General features: G+C 35.6%; 3 protein-coding genes and 1 pseudogene across 6 annotated transcripts; all 4 read right to left on the bottom strand.

Moving 5' to 3' along the window:
* Window positions 1-185: 185 nt before the first annotated feature.
* Window positions 186-3,492, bottom strand: LOC132301381 (LL-diaminopimelate aminotransferase, chloroplastic-like). The gene is made up of 3 exons (XM_059798639.1): window positions 3,196-3,492; window positions 1,616-1,822; window positions 186-479 (listed from the first exon to the last, which is right to left on the bottom strand). The coding sequence occupies exons 1-3, from the start codon at window positions 3,490-3,492 to the stop codon at window positions 186-188; spliced, it is 798 nt and encodes a 265-aa protein (XP_059654622.1).
* Window positions 3,393-8,131, bottom strand: LOC132300152 (disease resistance protein SUMM2-like). 4 transcript variants are annotated; one of them, XM_059797124.1, is made up of 5 exons: window positions 8,034-8,131; window positions 7,680-7,804; window positions 6,414-7,572; window positions 4,825-6,314; window positions 4,471-4,595 (listed from the first exon to the last, which is right to left on the bottom strand). In XM_059797124.1, exons 2-4 carry the CDS (start codon window positions 7,707-7,709, stop codon window positions 4,858-4,860), a joined length of 2,646 nt encoding a protein of 881 aa, XP_059653107.1. In that variant the 5' UTR covers window positions 7,710-7,804; window positions 8,034-8,131; the 3' UTR covers window positions 4,471-4,595; window positions 4,825-4,857. The 4 variants fall into 4 exon arrangements, with proteins under 4 accessions (XP_059653105.1, XP_059653107.1, XP_059653104.1 ...); XM_059797122.1 differs by lacking the exon at window positions 4,471-4,595 and adding an exon at window positions 3,393-3,516 and having other exon boundaries at window positions 4,825-7,572; XM_059797121.1 differs by having other exon boundaries at window positions 4,825-7,572.
* On the bottom strand, window positions 8,126-10,906 carry LOC132300153 (disease resistance protein SUMM2-like; annotated as a pseudogene).
* A 4,783-nt stretch (window positions 10,907-15,689) lies between these two features.
* Window positions 15,690-19,615, bottom strand: LOC132300151 (LL-diaminopimelate aminotransferase, chloroplastic-like). The gene is made up of 4 exons (XM_059797120.1): window positions 19,359-19,615; window positions 18,789-19,109; window positions 17,240-17,446; window positions 15,690-16,152 (listed from the first exon to the last, which is right to left on the bottom strand). The coding sequence occupies exons 2-4, from the start codon at window positions 19,083-19,085 to the stop codon at window positions 15,859-15,861; spliced, it is 798 nt and encodes a 265-aa protein (XP_059653103.1). The 5' UTR covers window positions 19,086-19,109; window positions 19,359-19,615; the 3' UTR covers window positions 15,690-15,858.
* Between the last annotated feature and the right edge of the window lie 236 nt (window positions 19,616-19,851).

Below are 19,851 nucleotides of genomic sequence, written 5' to 3'. Positions count from 1 at the left end.
AAAGAACCACAAACAATTTATTATGAAATATATAAATCTGATAAAACCTGACTCTCTATTATTAGAACTTACTCACTGAGAGATTGCTTTAACATCCATGAAAATATAAGCACAATTAGAATGCAGAAGGATTAATAACTACAATCACAGAAAGCCAGATATGGCTGAGACAAATGAAATCATCCTCACTTGTACAACTGCTTGAATCTTCTACATACTTCTAACACATTAGCCCTATGACCGAAGGCGCTAACCCTAACAAAACCTTCACCACCAGGTCCGAAACCACTGCCAGGGGTTGTAACAACGTGTGTCTTCTCGAGAATTTCAGCGAACACATCCCATGAACGTCGACCGGGAAAATGAACCCATGCATAAGGTGCATTTCTCCCTCCGTAGACATTAAAGCCAAGTGAGTTAAAAGTCTCCGCTATAATATTAGTATTTTCTTTGTAGAAGCCAATCACCTCATGCATAGCCTGAACAGAGTAAAATCCATGGATCATAGGAGCTCAATAATAATAAAAATAATAATGAGTTATGAAACAAAGTCAACTAAATTTAGGATGACATCAACATATTTAATGAAGTCATCCCCCACCCACATAAAATACTACTTGTCATTATTCAAAAGAAAAATGTAACACAATGCTTCAATCTAGTTCCCTCTGTTAGTCCCATCTTTGAATTAGGGTTTGTCCTTTTAAATGTCAAAAAGCTGTCACAAGTCCATTTATGTGAGTTTCAAGTGGCTCTAGTATACTCAGTGCATTATAAAAGCTTACAGGGGTAGCATTGTCATTTCACATTCATAAGATGTCTCCTAAGATAGCTTGAGGAAGCTACATTATGTTGACAGTTCTTATTACAGGCAAATTAGGATTTACAGGATTGGTTCAAAAGGTGATATTTGGTTACATAACCATTCAAGGGCAATTAAGTCTTTTCACACATGTATTATGTTATTACACATTTGTTTGAGATAGTGCATTGTATTGTATTGCATTGCCCAGAATTACATGTTGATCAAGTGTTCACAGTTGCTGTTACAAAATTTTATATATAATGACAAGCGTCTCTTACGGGGGTATTTTGGTCTTTACAAATGATGAACAAGTGTGTGACACGTGCTCTGTTGTCCTAGTGTTCACGCCAATGATTAAAGAATGATGCCATGTGAAATTCCTCTTTAGGGTAAGATTACATATCAATGTACCCCATATATATCATGTTATAGCATTGTGCCTTTTTATACCTTATGAGTGAGCACCCTTGAGCTACATTGTGACAAGCACTCGAGACACTAAAAACAATGAGATTTCACTAAGTTGTGAGACTTATTTGTGAGCTAATTCATCTCAGTAATTCATATAGTGCGAGTGTGTTTTTGAAGGTATTTAGTGAGTTGTGAGAGCTGATAAGGTCCAAGCAAGGTTGCTTATGATAGGGGGAGTGCATTTGTACATTGTTGTGAGCTAGGGTGTGTGCAGAGTGAGAGACAGTTGTGTGTGTATCTACTTGCATTACAATTAGTGCTGCCAAAAACCAAGGTTTTTGATCTCTAATTGAGAGAAATTTTCCTTGTAAAATCATTGTGTACTTGTGGTTAACTGACCTTAAGACCTTCAGGCGAAAGGCATGCAAGAGCACCAGCTTGGGCAATGTTGGATGCACCATTGAAGCAAGTAGTAACAATGCGGTTGAAATCATTGGCAACAGGAAACCCATCCGAAAAGAGAAGCTCTTTTGGAACCACAGTCCATCCCAGATGAACTCCAGTGAACCCTGCGTACTTGGAAAATGAGGCAGTCTCAATTGCAACCTGCAATTTCCATAGATGGACACAACTTCAAATTTATATTAGATATAGCTGATGGAATACTCCCCTTAAAGAGAATCAAAAGATACAAATTCGAAACCCCCTAAATGTAGCATACAATAGCTCATCCTAAACTAGAAGCTCTACCAGATTTAAATCATATGATCACATTAATGATAGCTTTTTGATGGTGAGAAATTCTAAAAAGTTGTCCAGGGGAAAAATAAGAATGTATAATAATTTCCATAATATTGGTTGTCTCCAACAAACCAAATTTTGCACCGTCCATGGGCATATCGCTCATGGTACCGGATGCTGAAAACAAATCAGAACATGATTTCAGCACAAAGTCATTTTTCGCAATCATAATTTTCTTATGCAGGTCTGATACCACATTCGCTACACAATAACCCCATGGAAACGAAACCTAAACTTCATACTTCAGAACAAAAAATTCAAATTCCATATTATGATGTAACATTTTCACAATGACCAAAAAAGGATGAAATAATTGCATTAGAGGTTTATGAAGTAAATTTTTACTATGACCAAAACAAATGATGAAATAATTGCATTAGAGGTTTATGAAGTAAATTTTTACTATGACCAAAACAAATGATGAAATAATTGCATTAGATGTTAAATTGAAGCCACCACTTGTGATTCATAAGAGATCGTTGTTCAAACATCAAACATTGGTACATTCAGCACAACTCTAATAATGATGATATTTCGAAAAAAATTAATATCATATCAAATACCAAAGACACAACTAGTAGCATTACTATGCAGTTATTCAACTTCAATGGGACATTCAAACATGACCAAAACATATAAGCATGTTATATCCAAGGTATATGCAATTCTGCAATTGAGATGGAATTTGAGATTCTCTTGACTACTTTATTATGACCTCATAAAACAGAAAACTATCCATAAAATAAGTCTCTTCACCATAAAGGTTCCTGTTAGATGACTTAAATAATGATCTTACACACTCTCTAATGTCTCAAGTGTTTAGAAAGATTGCGGTCAACATGATATTAGAACAAACAAGGTCCTGAGTTAAATCTCAGAGTCACCTGCATAATCGTAATTGATATATGTGTAGGACCGAAAACCAGGCACATGTGGGGCGGTGTTAGAGTTCTTAAAGAATTGAGTTACACACTCTCTAACAGCTTAAGATTTTAGAGAATATGTGTTCAAACATCCAAAAATGAAACTAGAAAATCAAGAAAAAAATGGTTAGAATGAAGATAGCAGGATTTCACCAAAACAATCAACTGGGAGAAAATTATTAAGTAAAAAAGATAGCAGAAATTAATAAAACCAAAACATGTTGGGAAGAAAATAAACCATTATTTTCAAGCTACCTCTTTGGCTCCAGGAATTTCAAAGATGGACCGCGGGTTGTCATCTGACATGTACATGGCATCTGCGGAATCATAAACTATAATCGACCCATTCTTCTTGGCAAACTGAACCAACTGAGTAAGTTGCATCCTTGATGCAGCAGAACCAGTTGGATTGTTAGGTGAACAGAAAAATATGATATCTGTTCGAGAGACGGTGGATAAATCGGGAAAGAAACCATTTTCTGGAGAACATCTCATGTATTCCATTTTTCCGTACTTCGCGACATCCTTTTGGAACTGGCCAGTCTGACCCATAATAACACTAGAGTCTACATATGCCTGTGATATAAAACAAAGAAAACCCAATGTTATCAGCAATTTAATTAGGCAAAAGAATACACATCGTGTGCCTTAATATTGAACTAAATAGTTACTAGTATTATAAAATTTAACAATAAGTTAAAAGCAAGCTGTGAATTGTTCCATAAATCTTGAACACCTAATAATTATAAATCAGGCACAAGCCTTAATTCTTATAAACAGATACGTGAAAAAAAAAAACAAAAAAAAAAAAAACAAAACACCAACCTGAACATAACAGCCTAGCAAGAGATGATGAGATCAGCTCAAACTTGTAATTCAAGCATAATAGGTAGGACGTAGAAAACATCCGACTAGTTAAAACAAAAGATCAGATGAAATTCAAAGAGTATAGTTTAAATTAGTAAGAATAATATTAAAACAAGAAAAGATGTTTAATTTAAGATTGATTATATAATTTATATAACTGTTGTTGGCATGTGTTGCGGAAAACCCAAGTTTATTTAATTGATCGAAGAAGGGAAACAATGTAAATTTAATTTGATTAGAAATTAAACAATGATTTATCAAGTATATATTATATAAATATTATAAGTTACAAAAATGTGCACTGAATATTTTTTTTTCAAACATATATAAAGTATCTAGTAATATAATAGTAACAGTAGATATTATTTTTATCATTATTGATAACAAGTTAACAACATTATTATTATATATGTTGTGTGTCATTGTTCCCCAAAAGAAAGATTAAAAGAGACTTAGAATTAAGCATGACACTACCTCACAGGGACAAACCAGATCAACGGGAAAAGATGAAAAAAAATAATAACAAGCAAATAATAATGGAGGGCATTATCCAGTTCCTAGTTGGTAGAGCACGCTCTCCGAATAAGTATGTCTGTGTTTGAGTCCACTTCTCCTAATTTGTTATGATGAAAAAAAAATGCAATTAAGAATGTAGATTTTTACCTGTGACGGAAGGAAAATTCTAGAATACATGGGAGTAGCGTCCCTTCTGTGTCTCCCAGCTGTTTGTTGGATGACTTCTCATGACTGAGATAAGGCAACTCTTCCTCAAAATTACCACCATTTGTCTTTGAAAAGAGAAAAGAAAGATTAAAAGAGACTTAGCATTAAGCACGACACTACTTCACAGGGATAAGAAGTTCTGTAGGTACCCCGGGATCTCTTAGCCGTTAGATTATCCATCAGGTAGGTCCTACCATTACATCCAACGTCTGAGAGACCAGGTACGGTACCCCATAATATTATAAAATTTTCGGGAAAAAACAATAACAAGCAGTTAATAATGGAGATTTTTACCTGTGACTGAGATAAGGCAACTCTTCCTCACAATTACCACCATTCTTCTTTGAAAAGAGGAGAGAAAACAGATTGAGTTTCTTCATTTTCCCACTCCAACTTATCCCACCACCCTCTTCCACCCTGAATTGTTCGAAGAGTGTCTTTGCCGCTATTGCAGTCAAAAGGAAGTTTCTTAAGCCTCGGACAGTCATGCACTTTAATGTGGATCAGAGAGGGGAAGGACAATGAATGGCTGTAGATGCTCTTCAACCTTGGCAGTGCATCTAGAAACAATTTTTGTAGCCTCACGAACACACCCAAACTTCCTTCCCTACCAATATCATCATCTTTTATTACTTGTTCCATTGCACAACAGCAAGAAATTTCCAACTCTCGAAGGTTTGGCGCGCAAATTAGCCATGTTAGATCCTTAAAAGCCGTGCAGTGTGTGATCCAGATTATCCTGAGGTTATGGAAGCTTCTGCTTCCATCTATCATATCGCAGCTCATTGACAACACCTCTGAATAATAACAAAATTTAATTTCTAAAAATTCGAGTCTCTTAATATTTTTCTGTAGAGAAGACAGTGGTAGTGAAGTCGAGCCTTGGCAATGTTCGATGCCTAAACCAAACGTGCAACTTCGTAACTTCGGTGAACTTAGTAATTTTTGGAGTGCCAGTTCAGTTTTTACAGACAGACTTAAGTATTGCAGGTGATTCAAGCTTACCAATTCATCCAATAACAATTCATTGCCACCATAAAAAATGCTACCTTCATCAAATACCCTTGAAACACCACTAGCTTTCATCTCCACTCTTTGCAACATGGAAAGACTTGATATGACTTGTGGTGGGATCATATCAAGTTTATGCATTTCATTCATATACAAATATTTCAACTTTACCAACGACTTAAACTCAATTGGCAACTCTGTTATGCCTGTCAATGAGAGATCAAGATGTTGTAAAGAAAACAACGTGAAAAAGCTTGACGGTAACTTCGTTAAATATTCATTTCCTGACAGGTCCAGAACTTTGAGAACCGGCATAAACTGGAAAAAGTTATCAGAAATGGTCATTAGACGACTATTAGAAAGAAAACCAGACAAGTGATCGGAACAACTAAGATTTAAAGTCAAGAGATTGGGACATCTAGGAGTTCCGCTTAAGTCTTCAATGGAATTCCTCAACAAAAATACTCGCTCAGCCTTCTCCCATTTAGAAATAGGAGGTGCTTTGGTCAAATTAAGATTTCCTTGCACAAAATATTTCATCTCCCTCCTTCCATTCTCTGAAACTATCCAAAATGCCATGTCCCGAATCACGTCATGCATGTTCACAAAAGAATGGCTTTCTTTGCTCTCCAACAACAAGCATGTACGCTTCAACCTACCAATAATTTCATATGCCATTTTACAAGCCTCTTCGATGTTATCACATTCATCATCCAAAAACCCCTCACCTATAAACAATTTTATGAGATCGGGAACATAGATGTCCCAATCTTCTGGGTAGAGAGCACAATATAGGAAGCAAATCTTAGTTGTTTCATCAGATAAGTTATCATAACTAAATTTTAAAAGAGGAAACACTTGCTCTCCCATACCTGAAAATTTGAATGTTGATTTCTTCAACACATTTACTGCATAATCCCATTCATGGGGGGTTCTCTTGCTAGCCATGGCTCGTCCAATTGTAATCAATGTCAGTGGCAAACCGGAGCATTCTTTGCAAACATCTTGTGCGAGCTTTCTTATTTCAGGGTCAGAATTAAGGGTTTCTTCTCCCACCTTATCTTTAAACAAATCCCAGGCTTGTTCCCATACCAAACATTCCGCTTTAATCTTCTTCTTGGCTTCCATAAGACCACACACCTCCTCAGATCTGGTGGTGAATATTACCTTGGCCTTGTATGAAAGTACTGGAACTCCCACTTCGAGAAGATCAATCTGCTTCCATATGTCATCCAAAAGTAGCACAAATTTCTTCCCCCGCAAGAACCTAAAGATGTCTTGTTTCTTCTCATCTTGGCTTTTATTGCTCCGCCAAGTGCCTGGAAATCCTAGCTTCTTCCCAATTTTATCTTGAACGCTTTCGACGCTACTTACATCTCTGGACACAACAACCCATATCACCTCATCGAACTCTCCACTGAACCGAGTCGCAAGCTCATTGTTGAGTTTCTTCAATAGAGTCGTCTTCCCAACTCCAGCCATTCCATATATTCCGATGATTCCCACTCCATTATCATCATCTCTGAGGAGTCTCAAGACCTCGTCAAAATTCGAATCCAAGCCCACAATCCTGTCCAGAGGAATTTCTTCGGCATGTGGCGGGGCCAATGTTACAGCCACTGTGCTGAAATCCCCTTCACTGTTCAGACCAGCCACAACTCGTAGCTTCTTAGATATTTTCTTCCCGAGCTTGTGTCTAGACAAGCAACTTCCGGGGCAAATCTTGAGACATCTTCTCTGGATCTCTTCATCACCCTGAAGGAGAATCTGGTCCACTTCCCTCTCCAGCTGGTTTACTCTACGAAGCCAGCCATCTACTTGTTCCGTTCGGTACATTTGTCGTCTCTCGGCACTTTCAACTTGTCTCTTCACATCGTTTCTTCGCTCGATCAATTTTTCCTTTTCGATTCTCAAAGAGTTGAGATTATGTTGGAGATGATGAATATAGTTGGTAGTGTTTGCGATGCAACCACATAATCGGCATGTAACATCCACTATTGGGCTCACAAAGTCCATTGCTATATCCAGTTCCTAGTTGGTAGAGCACGCTCTCTGAGTAAGTATGCCCGTGTTTGAGTCCCTTTCTCCTAATTTGTTATGATGAAAAAAAAAATACAATTAATAATGTAAATTTTTACCTGTGACGGAAGGAAAATTCTAGAATACATGGGAGTAGCTTCCCTTCTGTGTCTCCCAACCGTTTGTTGGATGACTTCTCATGACTGAGATAAGGCAACTCTTCCGCAAAATTATCACCATTCTTCTTTGAAAAGAGAAAAGAAAGATAAAATGAGACTTACCATTAAGCATGACACTACTTCACAGGGACGATAAGTTCTATAGGTACCCCGGGATCTCTTAGCCGTTAGATTATCCATCAGGTAGGTCCTACCATTACATCCAACGTCTGAGAGACCGGGTACGGTACCCCATAATATTATAAAAATTTCGGGAAAAAACAATAACAAGCAGTTAATAATGGAGATTTTTACCTGTGACTGAGATAAGGCAACTCTTCCTCACAATTACCACCATTCTTCTTTGAAAAGGGGAGAGAAAACAGATTGAGTTTCTTCATTTTCCCACTCCAACTTATCCTACCACCCTCTTTGACACTGAATTATTCGAAGAGTGTCTTTGCCGCTATTGCAGTCAAAAGGAAGTTTCTTAAGCCTTGGACAGTCATGCACTTTAATGTGGATCAGAGAGGGGAAGGACAATGAATGGCTGTAGATGCTTTTCAACCTTGGCAGTGCATCTAGAAACAATTTTTTTAGCCTCACGAACACACCCAAACTTCCTTCCCTACCAATATCATCATCTTTTATTACTTGTTCCATTACCCAACAGCAAGAAATTCCCAACTCTCGAAGGTTTGGCGCGCAAATTAGCCATGTTAGATCCCTCAAAGCCGTGCAGTGTGTGATCCAGATTATCCTGAGGTTATGGAAGCTTCTGCTTCCATCTATCATATCCCAGCTCATTGACAACTCCTCTAAATAATGACAAAATTTAATTTCTAAAAATTCGAGTCTCTTAATATTTTTCTGTAGAGAAGACAGTGGTAGTGAAGTTGAGCCTTGGCAATGTTCGATGCCTAAACCAAACGTGCAACTTCGTAACTTCTGTGAACTTAGTAATTTTTGGAGTGCCAGTTCAGTTTTTACAGACAGACTTAAATATTGCAGGTGATTCAAGCTTACAAATTCATCCAATAACAATTCATTGCCACCATAAAAAATGCTACCTTCATCAAATCCCCTTGAAACACCACTAGCTTTCATCTCCACTCTTTGCAACATGCAAAGACTTGATATGACTTGTGGTGGGATCCAATCAAGTTTATGCATTTCATTCATATACAAATATTTCAACTTTACCAACGACTTAAACTCAATTGGCAACTCTGTTATGCCTGTCAATGAGAGATCAAGATGTTGTAAAGAAAACAACCTGAAAAAGCTTGACGGTAACTTTGTTAAATATTCATTTCCTGACAGGTCTAGAACTTTGAGAACCGGCATAAACTGGAAGAAGTTATCAGAAATGGTTATTAGACGACTATTAGAAAGAAAACCAGACAAGTGATCGGAACAACTAAGATTTAAAGTCAAGAGATTGGGACATCTAGGAGTTCCGCTTAAGTCTTCAATGGAATTCCTCAACAAAAATACTCGCTCAGCCTTCTCCCATTTAGAAATAGGAGGTGCTTTGGTCAAATTAAGATTTCCTTGCACAAAATATTTCATCTCCCTCCTTCCATTCTCTGAAACTATCCAAAATGCCATGTCCCGAATCACGTCATGCATGTTCACAAAAGAATGGCTTTCTTTGCTCTCCAACAACAAGCATGTACGCTTCAACCTACCAATAATTTCATATGCCATTTTACAAGCCTCTTCGATGTTATCACATTCATCATCCAAAAACCCCTCACCTATAAACAATTTTATGAGATCGGGAACATAGATGTCCCAATCTTCTGGGTAGAGAGCACAATATAGGAAGCAAATCTTAGTTGTTTCATCAGATAAGTTATCATAACTAAATTTTAAAAGAGGAAACACTTGCTCTCCCATACCTGAAAATTTGAATGTTGATTTCTTCAACACATTTACTGCATAATCCCATTCATGGGGGGTTCTCTTGCTAGCCATGGCTCGTCCAATTGTAATCAATGTCAGTGGCAAACCGGAGCATTCTTTGCAAACATCTTGTGCGAGCTTTCTTATTTCAGGGTCAGAATTAAGGGTTTCTTCTCCCACCTTATCTTTAAACAAATCCCAGGCTTGTTCCCATACCAAACATTCCGCTTTAATCTTCTTCTTGGCTTCCATAAGACCACACACCTCCTCAGATCTGGTGGTGAATATTACCTTGGCCTTGTATGAAAGTACTGGAATTCCCACTTCGAGAAGATCAATCTGCTTCCATATGTCATCCAGAAGTAGCACAAATTTCTTCCCCGCAAGAACCTAAAGATGTCTTGTTTCTTCTCATCTTGGCTTTTATTGCTCCGCCACGTGCCTGAAATCCTAGCTTCTTCCCAATTTTATCTTGAACGCTTTCGACGCTACTTACATCTCTGGACACAACAACCCATATCACCTCATCGAACTCTCCACTGAACCGAGTCGCAAGCTCATTGTTGAGTTTCTTCAATAGAGTCGTCTTCCCAACTCCAGCCATTCCATATATTCCGATGATTCCCACTCCATTATCATCATCTCTGACGAGTCTCAAGACCTCGTCAAAATTCGAATCCAAGCCCACAATCCTGTCCAGAGGAATTTCTTCGGCATGTGGCGGGGCCAATGTTACAGCCACTGTGCTGAAATCCCCTTCACTGTTCAGACCAGCCACAACTCGTAGCTTCTTAGATATTTTCTTCCCGAGCTTGTGTCTAGACAAGCAACTTCCGGGGCAAATCTTGAGACATCTTCTCTGGATCTCTTCATCACCCTGAAGGAGAATCTGGTCCACTTCCCTCTCCAGCTGGTTTACTCTACGAAGCCAGCCATCTACTTGTTCCGTTCGGTACATTTGTCGTCTCTCGGCACTTTCAACTTGTCTCTTCACATCGTTTCTTCGCTCGATCAATTTTTCCTTTTCGATTCTCAAAGAGTTGAGATTATGTTGGAGATGATGAATATAGTTGGTAGTGTTTGCGATGCAACCACATAATCGGCATGTAACATCCACCATTGGGCTCACAAAGTCCATTGCTATCTCTGAACAACCTACTTGAGGAGCTGGGAGAGAGAGTAGTTGGAAGGAAAGAAAAGATGTTGAGTATTGCTAATGTAATTTACATGCGTATGATCTCTGCTTAATTGATAGTATTGATTTTATTTGTTGGCATGTACAAAAAGTCTTGAGCCCTAACAAGATAAGGGAGCGTTTAGTGACCGTTACCAGGTGATAAGATTGTTGACTTGACTTTGAAATTATCTCCATACTTGACTTCTCCTGTAAGATTTTTATTTAGGAGTTGTTTACCATGGGCCTATTAATTTGGTAATTGCTTTTGCTTCATATTTTTGCTTTGACCCTAAGTAAAAGTAATATTTTTATTTTATGGTATGTTTAATATTATTTTGAAACTTATTTGATAACGTAAATTTGCTACATGATTTTTGTAAAAGCAAAAACATGAAAGTGTATTTGCTAAAAGTGTTGCAAGTTTAAAAAAATTGAATGACTAGTTAAAAATGTCATTTTAGGAAGAAAAAAAATATTCGAACTGCTCTTTGCTACAAACAAAAAAATCATTTTTATACTATCAATTTTGGCCTCAATTTTAGAAGCGTTTCGGTACTATTCAAATGACATTAAACGTTACCAAACATACTTCATATTTTTACTTCATTATAATATGCTAGTAAAAGTAAAAAATACGAAACAAAAGCATTAATCAAACGGACCCTATGTATGAAACTCTGCCCGAGTATTTAACACTACAAAGTACTATAGATTTGATTGATCTTGTTCCTCTCATCTGCAGATTTGGGCCAAGTTTTAGTTTTCTTTTTTCGTTACTTCTATTTGGTTGTGTTGGTTGACGAACTCAATCTTCGATATTTGAATGTTCTACCAATTAGTCAACCAATTAGTCAATTAAGTAACTAAATAATTTGGAGTATCCGCAACTACAGCTTTCACAAGAAAAGAAAATAATTATAATTAATTTCCCTAAAGGGGTAACAGTTTCCAAACTCAATAATTTGGAAAGTACTCAACAATCCAGGCTGGTCAGCTTCTATCACGTGGGACTGTGGGAGGAGTACAATCGAAAGATAACTCCATTATTTTCAATTGACAACAAAAAGACCTACCTAATTCACCAACAAATTTCAATTATTGGGTCCACTTGATAAAGGGCAATGCTACAAAGAACCATGGTTTCAATTATTGTTGTCACTAACAGATAAAAGATGGTCTATTCTGTTTTATATTGTATTTGGAGTACTAAATTGATAGCTTTTAGATTTGAAATCCACACAAATTCAGAAGTTTTAACAAAATCTATTGATAATTAGGCACAACAATGGTGATGATATAAGCAGCTCTGAAACACTAAGTTTTGACATTAAAGAGGAAAACACAAATAAACCATGCAAACTCAAGGCTTGAAGGTTGCTGCTGCTGTAACAATGTATATATTGTTGAAAATAAACTTGATTTTAGTATTTAGTATTTTCAAGTATTTTTGTATCCATGATGCATGTGTTAATTTAGCATGTTAGTGGGTAGTAAATTGTCTTAGTGGGAGTTAAGGTTATGTAAAATAAAGAGTCATGAGAGTTAAGCCTAACAAATACTATGTTAGTGGGAGTTATGCATATTGAAGATTATGTTAGTGGGAGATAGGAGAGTTATGAACATTTAAATGTAATGGTTACACATACATATGTAAGGCCTATATATTCATGTACTCTAGTCAAATAATATATCAAGTGAAAAAAAAAAAGTATTTTCCTCCATTTCTGTTCTCTTCCAAATAGTATAGTGTTGTGTGTGTAACTAGGCCACTATTTCCAACAAAGTGGTATCAGAGCCTAGACGATCCTGAAGGCCAGACGAAATTGATCCTAGAAGGTTCAACATTTGAGAAAAACATGTTTCTCCTTGATAATGATGAAGGGGAGAAAATGTATTTTCTTAGTGAAAAGATATTGTTCTCTAATTACAAGAGAATAAGAATCATCATGACTTCATACCTCAAAGCATGCAATTTGTGGGATGTTGTTGGAGAAGAGCCAAAGAATGGCATGTCCAACAAGCTTCATGAAAAGAAAGAAGATAAGGCATTGGTAGTGTTGCAAAAGGCAATACATCAAGAAATTTGGGAGTATTTTGGAGAGTCCAAAACTCCAAGTTGTATTTGGAAGATGCTCGAGACCATCGTTTCCAATCATAGAGGTGAATCACTACCCATGGAGTATTGGGTACAATTCTTTGAGAATGATGAGTTTACGAAAGATGATTATGAAAGTCTTGAAGACAAAGTTGTGGAGAATGAAGACGTGTATCGTGCAAAAGAAGTTGAAGATTTTGGAGATTCAAAAGTGAAGGAGGATGAAGTGAAAATAGAAGATTTAGAAAAAGGAAGTGCTAAAGAAGAGGCAAAAGTTCAAGTTGGTGAATTAACATCTTCAGGTATGGTTACAAATTCCACCTTGAAAGAAGTTATATTTGACTTATTTGATGAAATTATTATTTCTTCATATTCATCAAATAATGCTTATTTTTTGGAGAATGATGAACTTCTCTTAAAGAAAGTTGTTCCAAAGAAGTATGAGATTGAAGCCCAGGATGATAAGAAATTCTCATATTATTTTTTAAAAAATAGTTTGGAGAATTTTGTAATTGATACAGGTTGGGTGAATATGGAATTATTTTTTGACTCTAAAGAAGAAGTATATGTGAAGTTGAAGATCCATAAAAATTTAAGAAGAAAAAAGATCGATGGTGTGCTTGTATATAGAGGATGATATATGATTATGTGAAGACATCAAACAAGCATTTGAAGAAGTTTCACAAGCCCTACACATCAATGGAAATGGCCAAGAAGATTGAAGTTATTGAAGGAGGTGGAATTGAAGATCAACTATCGAACTTTTGATCAAGCCCCCAAGATTAATAAGAAGGTTTTTCAAGTTACAAAATCAAGTTTAAAGGGGGGTGTTGAAAATAAACTTGATTTTAGTATTTAGTATTTTCAAGTATTTTTGTATCCATGATGCATGTGTTAATTTAACATGTTAGTGGGTAGTAAATTGTCTTAGTGGGAGTTAAGGTTATGTAAAATAAAGAGTCATGAGAGTTAAGCCTAACAAATACTATGTTAGTGAGAGTTATGCATATTGAAGATTATGTTAGTGGGAGATAGGAGAGTTATGGATATTTAAATGTAATGGTTACACATACATATGCGAGGCCTATATATTCATGTACTCTAGTCAAATAATATATCAAGTGAAAAAAAAAAGTATTTTCCTCCATTTCTGTTCTCTTCCAAATAGTATAGTGTTGTGTGTATAACTAGGCCACTATTTCCAACATATATATATATTAGTACACTGAGATGTAATACTGCCCTAATAAAGAAATAAACGTGGCACATTACACCAATCACATTCCCTAAGTGAAAGGACCACAATGTCCCTGCCTGCTTTGTAGCTTTTGTACTTTAGTGCACCAGCAATACAACTCCTCACATTGTATACATATGTCTGATATAACACAAACTTGGTGCCAAATAAATGAATACCTGACCTCATTCTCTCACCTAGGACACTGTCTACGTGTCAAGCAAATACACTCCATGTACAACGTGAATGCCCCTCCACTGGACACTTGTTAATATATAGCAAAAATGAGTGTTGCAGCCTGTGTATATATTGCTAACAAAATGTATTTATGAGCTCTGTGATGCAATGTAACATTCAAGGAAAATATAACATCATCCTTATACACGTGTGAAAAGACTGAATTGCCCCTGAATGAGCCTGTAACCAAGAATACATATGTGCACCAGAAATGGCATTGTCTTGGCTTGTGGATTCAACTTGTGCCACCATGTACCTTCTTTAATCAATTTATAATGAGCTCTCTCATATTTAAAATGACCATAATGCCCCTGTTAATCACTGAAATAGCCTGAGCACACCAGAGTTCCTAGTATATCACAGCAATTAACCTGTTATCAAACTTTTGACATTCAAAGGGCAAACCCTGGATAAAAGCTGGGACCAACAAGTTGTTACATGAATTATGTGTTCATCATTTATTTTAATTTCAAATGTATATTATAATTTTTTTTTCCCTGTATCTAAGGTGATTAATTTTCTTTCTCTAAAATTACCCCCAGTGTATTATCCTGTACTTTGTTTTAATTGGTAGAGTCATTGATTTTTGCTACAAATCTCTTATCCATGAATGGAATGGAATGGAATGTCATTCAAACCATTCATTTTTTGGTATAAAATTAATTTAAAGTGGGAATGACCATTCTCTTAGAATGAAAACTCATTCCAAAAATTCATTTCACAACTAAACTTATGGATAACTCCGGTAAAAAAAATTCATCCTATTTTGAGTTTCTATCATTTTTTTTTATGTTTTTCAGAAAGAGTTTCTATCTCATATTTATATGTTTCTTCCCTAGTTAGATTTTCTTTTCAATCAAACTTTTTTATTTATTTATTAAAAGTATAGTTTTATCCTATTTTAAATTTCTATCATATATTTATTTATTTATTTAAAAAGAGTTTCTATCACATATTTATATATTGGCTTCCCTAATTTCAATCAAACACAAAAGTAGTTTATCATATCCTCTCTTATTTCAATCAAACACAAAAGTAGTTTATCATATCCTCTCTTTTCCTTTCTTTTCTTATCTTTATTAACTAATGGTATCCTTTCTTTTCTTTTTCACTATACCAAACATAGCCTCAGAGCTAGCCTTCTTGTGCCTGGATTATACTAGCTTGGATTTTTAGCACCATGGAGTTCTTTCTGTAACCGGGTTTATAATATTTGCCATTGCCCACTATATATAAAACTATGCTTTTTCATTATAGTTTAGTTGCAAAATTCATAGCAGCATTTTTGTTAAAGAAAAGTAAAAGAACCACAAACAATTTATTATGAAATATATAAATCTGATAAAACCTGACTCTTTATTATTAGAACTTACTCACTGAGAGATTGCTTTAACATCCATGAATATATAAGCACAATTAGAATGCAGAAGGATTAATAACTACAATCACAGAAAGCCAGATATGGCTGAGACAAATGAAATCATCCTCATTTGTACAACTGCTTGAATCTTCTACATACTTCTAACACATTAGCCCTATGACCGAAGGCGCTAACCCTAATAAAAATTTCACCACCAGGTCCGAAACCACTGCCAGGGGTTGTAACAACTTGTGTCTTCTCGAGAATTTCAGCGAACACATCCCATGAACTTCGACCGGGAAAATGAACCCATGCATAAGGTGCATTTCTCCCTCCGTAGACATTAGAGCCAAGTGAGTTAAAAGTCTCCACTATAATATTAGTATTTTCTTTGTAGAAGCCAATCACCTCATGCATAGCCTGAACAGAGTAAAATCCATGGATCATAGGAGCTCAATAATAATAAAAATAATAATGAGTTATGAAACAAAGTCAACTAAATTTAGGATGACATCATAACGATATCATCATATTTAATGAAGTCATCCCCCACCCACATAAAATACTACTTGTCATTATTCAAAAGAAAAATGTAACACAATGCTTCAATCTAGTTCCCTCTGTTAGTCCCATCTTTGAATTAGGGTTTGTCCTTTTAAATGTCAAAAAGCTGTCACAGGTCCATTTATGTGAGTTTCAAGTGGCTCTGGTATACTCAGTGCATTATAAAGGCTTACAGGGGTAGCATTGTCATTTTACATTCATAAGATATCTCTTAAGATAGCTTGAGGAAGCTACATTATGTTGACAGTTCTTATTACAGGCAAATTAGGATTTACAGGACTGGTTCAGAAGGTGATATTTGGCTGCATAACCTTTCAAGGGCAATTAAGTCTTTTCACACATGTATTATGTTATTACACATTTGTTTGAGATAGTGCATTATATTGTATTGCATTGCTCAGAATTACATGTTGATCAAGTGTTCACTGTTGCTGTTACAAAATTTTATATATATTGACAAGCGTCCCTTACAGGGGTATTTTGGTCTTTACAAATGATGAACAAGTGTGTGACACGTGCTCTGTTGTCCTAGTGTTCACGCCAATGATTAAAGAATGATGCCATGTGGAATTCCTCTTTAGGGTAAGATTACATATCAATGTACCCTATATATATCATGTTATAGCATTGTGCCTTTTTATGCCGTATGAGTGAGCACCCTTGAGCTACATTGTGACAAGAACTCGAGACACTAAGAACAATGAGATTTTACTAAGTTGTGAGACTTATTTGTGAGCTAATTCATCTCAGTAATTCATATAGTGCGAGTGTGTATTTGAAGGTATTTAGTGAGTTGTGAGAGCTGATAAGGTCCAAGCAAGGTTGCTTATGATAGGGGGAGTGCATGTGTACATTGTTGTGAGCTAGGGTGCGTACAGAGTGAGAGACAGTTGTGTGTGTATCTACTTGCATTACAATTATTGTGTACTTGTGGTTAACTGACCTTAAGACCTTCTGGCAAAAGGCATGCAAGAGCACCAGCTTGGGCAATGTTGGATACACCATTGAAGCAAGTAGTAACAATGCGGTTGAAATCATTGGCAACAGGAAACCCATCCGAAAAGAGAAGCTCTTTTGGAACCACAGTCCATCCCAGACGAACTCCAGTGAACCCTGCGTACTTGGAAAATGAGGCAGTCTCAATTGCAACCTGCAATTTCCATAGATGGACCCAACTTCAAATTTATATTAGATATAGCTGATGGAATATTCCCCTTAAGGTGAATCAAAACATACAAATTCGAAACCCCCTAAATGTAGCATACAAAAGCTCATCCTAAACTAGAAGCTCTACCATATTTAAATCATATGATCACATTAATGATAGCTTTTTGATGGTGAGAAATTCTAAAAAGTTGTCCAGGGGAAAAATAAGAATGTATAATAATTTCCATAATATTGGTTGTCTCCAACAAACCAAATTTTGCACCATCCATGGGCATATCGCTCATGGTACTGGATGCTGATAACAAATCAGAGCATGATTTCAGCACAAAGTCATTTTTCGCAATCATAATTTTCTTATGCAGGTCTGATACCACATTCGCTACACAATAACCCCATGGAAACGAAACCTAAACTTCATACTTCAGAACAAAAAATTCAAATTCCATATTATGATGTAACATTTTCACAATGACCAAAAAAGGATGAAATAATTGCATTAGAGGTTTATGAAGTAAATTTTTACTATGACCAAAACAAATGATGAAATAATTGCATTAGAGGTTTATGAAGTAAATTTTTACTATGACCAAAACAAATGATGAAATAATTGCATTAGATGTTAAATTGAAGCCACCACTTGTGATTCATAAGAGATCGTTGTTCAAACATCAAACATTGGTACATTCAGCACAACTCTAATAATGATGATATTTCGAAAAAAATTAATATCATATCAAATACCAAAGACACAACTAGTAGCATTACTATGCAGTTATTCAACTTCAATGGGACATTCAAACATGACCAAAACATATAAGCATGTTATATCCAAGGTATATGCAATTCTGCAATTGAGATGGAATTTGAGATTCTCTTGACTACTTTATTATGACCTCATAAAACAGAAAACTATCCATAAAATAAGTCTCTTCACCATAAAGGTTCCTGTTAGATGACTTAAATAATGATCTTACACACTCTCTAATGTCTCAAGTGTTTAGAAAGATTCCTGAGTTAAATCTCAGAGTCACCTGCATAATCGTAATTGATATGTGTGTAGGACCGAAAACCAGGCACATGTGGGGCGGTGTTAGAGTTCTTAAAGAATTGAGTTACACACTCTCTAACAGCTTAAGATTTTAGAGAATATGTGTTCAAACATCCAAAAATGAAACTAGAAAATCAAGAAAAAAATGGTTAGAATGAAGATAGCAGGATTTCACCAAAACAATCAACTGGGAGAAAATTATTAAGTAAAAAAGATAGCAGAAATTAATAAAACCAAAACATGTTGGGAAGAAAATAAACCATTATTTTCAAGCTACCTCTTTGGCTCCAGGAATTTCAAAGATGGACCGCGGGTTGTCATCTGACATGTACATGGCATCTGCGGAATCATAAACTATAATCGACCCATTCTTCTTGGCAAACTGAACCAACTGAGTAAGTTGCATCCTTGATGCAGCAGAACCAGTTGGATTGTTAGGTGAACAGAAAAATATGATATCTGTTCGAGAGACGGTGGATAAATCGGGAAAGAAACCATTTTCTGGAGAACATCTCATGTATTCCATTTTTCCGTACTTCGCGACATCCTTTTGGAACTGGCCAGTCTGACCCATAATAACACTAGAGTCTACATATGCCTGTGATATAAAACAAAGAAAACCCAATGTTATCAGCAATTTAATTAGGCAAAAGAATACACATCGTGTGCCTTAATATTGAACTAAATAGTTACTAGTATTATAAAATTTAACAATAAGTTAAAAGCAAGCTGTGAATTGTTCCATAAATCTTGAACACCTAATAATTATAAATCAGGCACAAGCCTTAATTCTTATAAACAGATACGTGAAAAAAAAAACAAAAAAAAAAAAAAACAAAACACCAACCTGAACATAACAGCCTAGCAAGAGATGATGAGATCAGCTCAAACTTGTAATTCAAGCATAATAGGTAGGACGTAGAAAACATCCGACTAGTTAAAACAAAAGATCAGATGAAATTCAAAGAGTATAGTTTAAATTATTAAGAATAATATTAAAACAAGAAAAGATGTTTAATTTAAGATTGATTATATAATTTATATAACTGTTGTTGACATGTGTTGCGGAAAACCCAAGTTTATTTAATTGATCGAAGAAGGGAAACAATGTAAATTTAATTTGATTAGAAATTAAACAATGATTTATCAAGTATATATTATATAAATATTATAAGTTACAAAAATGTGCACTGAATATTTTTTTTTCAAACATATATAAAGTATCTAGTAATATAATAGTAACAGTAGATATTATTTTTATCATTATTGATAACAAGTAAACAACATTATTATTATATATGTTGTGTGTCATTGTTCCCCAAAAGAAAGATTAAAAGAGA

This window comes from Cornus florida, unplaced genomic scaffold (assembly GCF_030987335.1).
Source record: "Cornus florida cultivar Cherokee Brave unplaced genomic scaffold, ASM3098733v1 CherokeeBrave_3.0.0_Hap2_Chr03, whole genome shotgun sequence".
Classification (NCBI taxonomy): domain Eukaryota; kingdom Viridiplantae; phylum Streptophyta; class Magnoliopsida; order Cornales; family Cornaceae; genus Cornus; species Cornus florida.
Note: the sequence above shows the minus strand (reverse complement) of the source record. Positions and strands in the feature narration are given on the sequence as shown.

What these genes read in the sequence shown, in the direction of transcription:
- LOC132300151 (XM_059797120.1), bottom strand. Translation starts at nt 19,085, where the DNA reads ATGGGTCAGACTGGCCAGTTCCAAAAGGATGTCGCGAAGTACGGAAAA. An exon ending in AAATTCCTGGAGCCAAAGAG is followed by an intron (nt 17,447 to 18,788) that starts GTAGCTTGAAAA and finishes TGGAAATTGCAG; the next exon opens with GTTGCAATTGAGACTGCCTC. An exon ending in TTTTGCCAGAAGGTCTTAAG is followed by an intron (nt 16,153 to 17,239) that starts GTCAGTTAACCA and finishes TACTCTGTTCAG; the next exon opens with GCTATGCATGAGGTGATTGG.
- LOC132300152 (XM_059797122.1), bottom strand. Translation starts at nt 7,709, where the DNA reads ATGTATTCTAGAATTTTCCTTCCGTCACAG. An exon ending in GAATTTTCCTTCCGTCACAG is followed by an intron (nt 7,573 to 7,679) that starts GTAAAAATTTAC and finishes TCTACCAACTAG; the next exon opens with GAACTGGATATAGCAATGGA.
- LOC132301381 (XM_059798639.1), bottom strand. Translation starts at nt 3,492, where the DNA reads ATGGGTCAGACTGGCCAGTTCCAAAAGGATGTCGCGAAGTACGGAAAA. An exon ending in AAATTCCTGGAGCCAAAGAG is followed by an intron (nt 1,823 to 3,195) that starts GTAGCTTGAAAA and finishes TGGAAATTGCAG; the next exon opens with GTTGCAATTGAGACTGCCTC. An exon ending in TTTCGCCTGAAGGTCTTAAG is followed by an intron (nt 480 to 1,615) that starts GTCAGTTAACCA and finishes TACTCTGTTCAG; the next exon opens with GCTATGCATGAGGTGATTGG.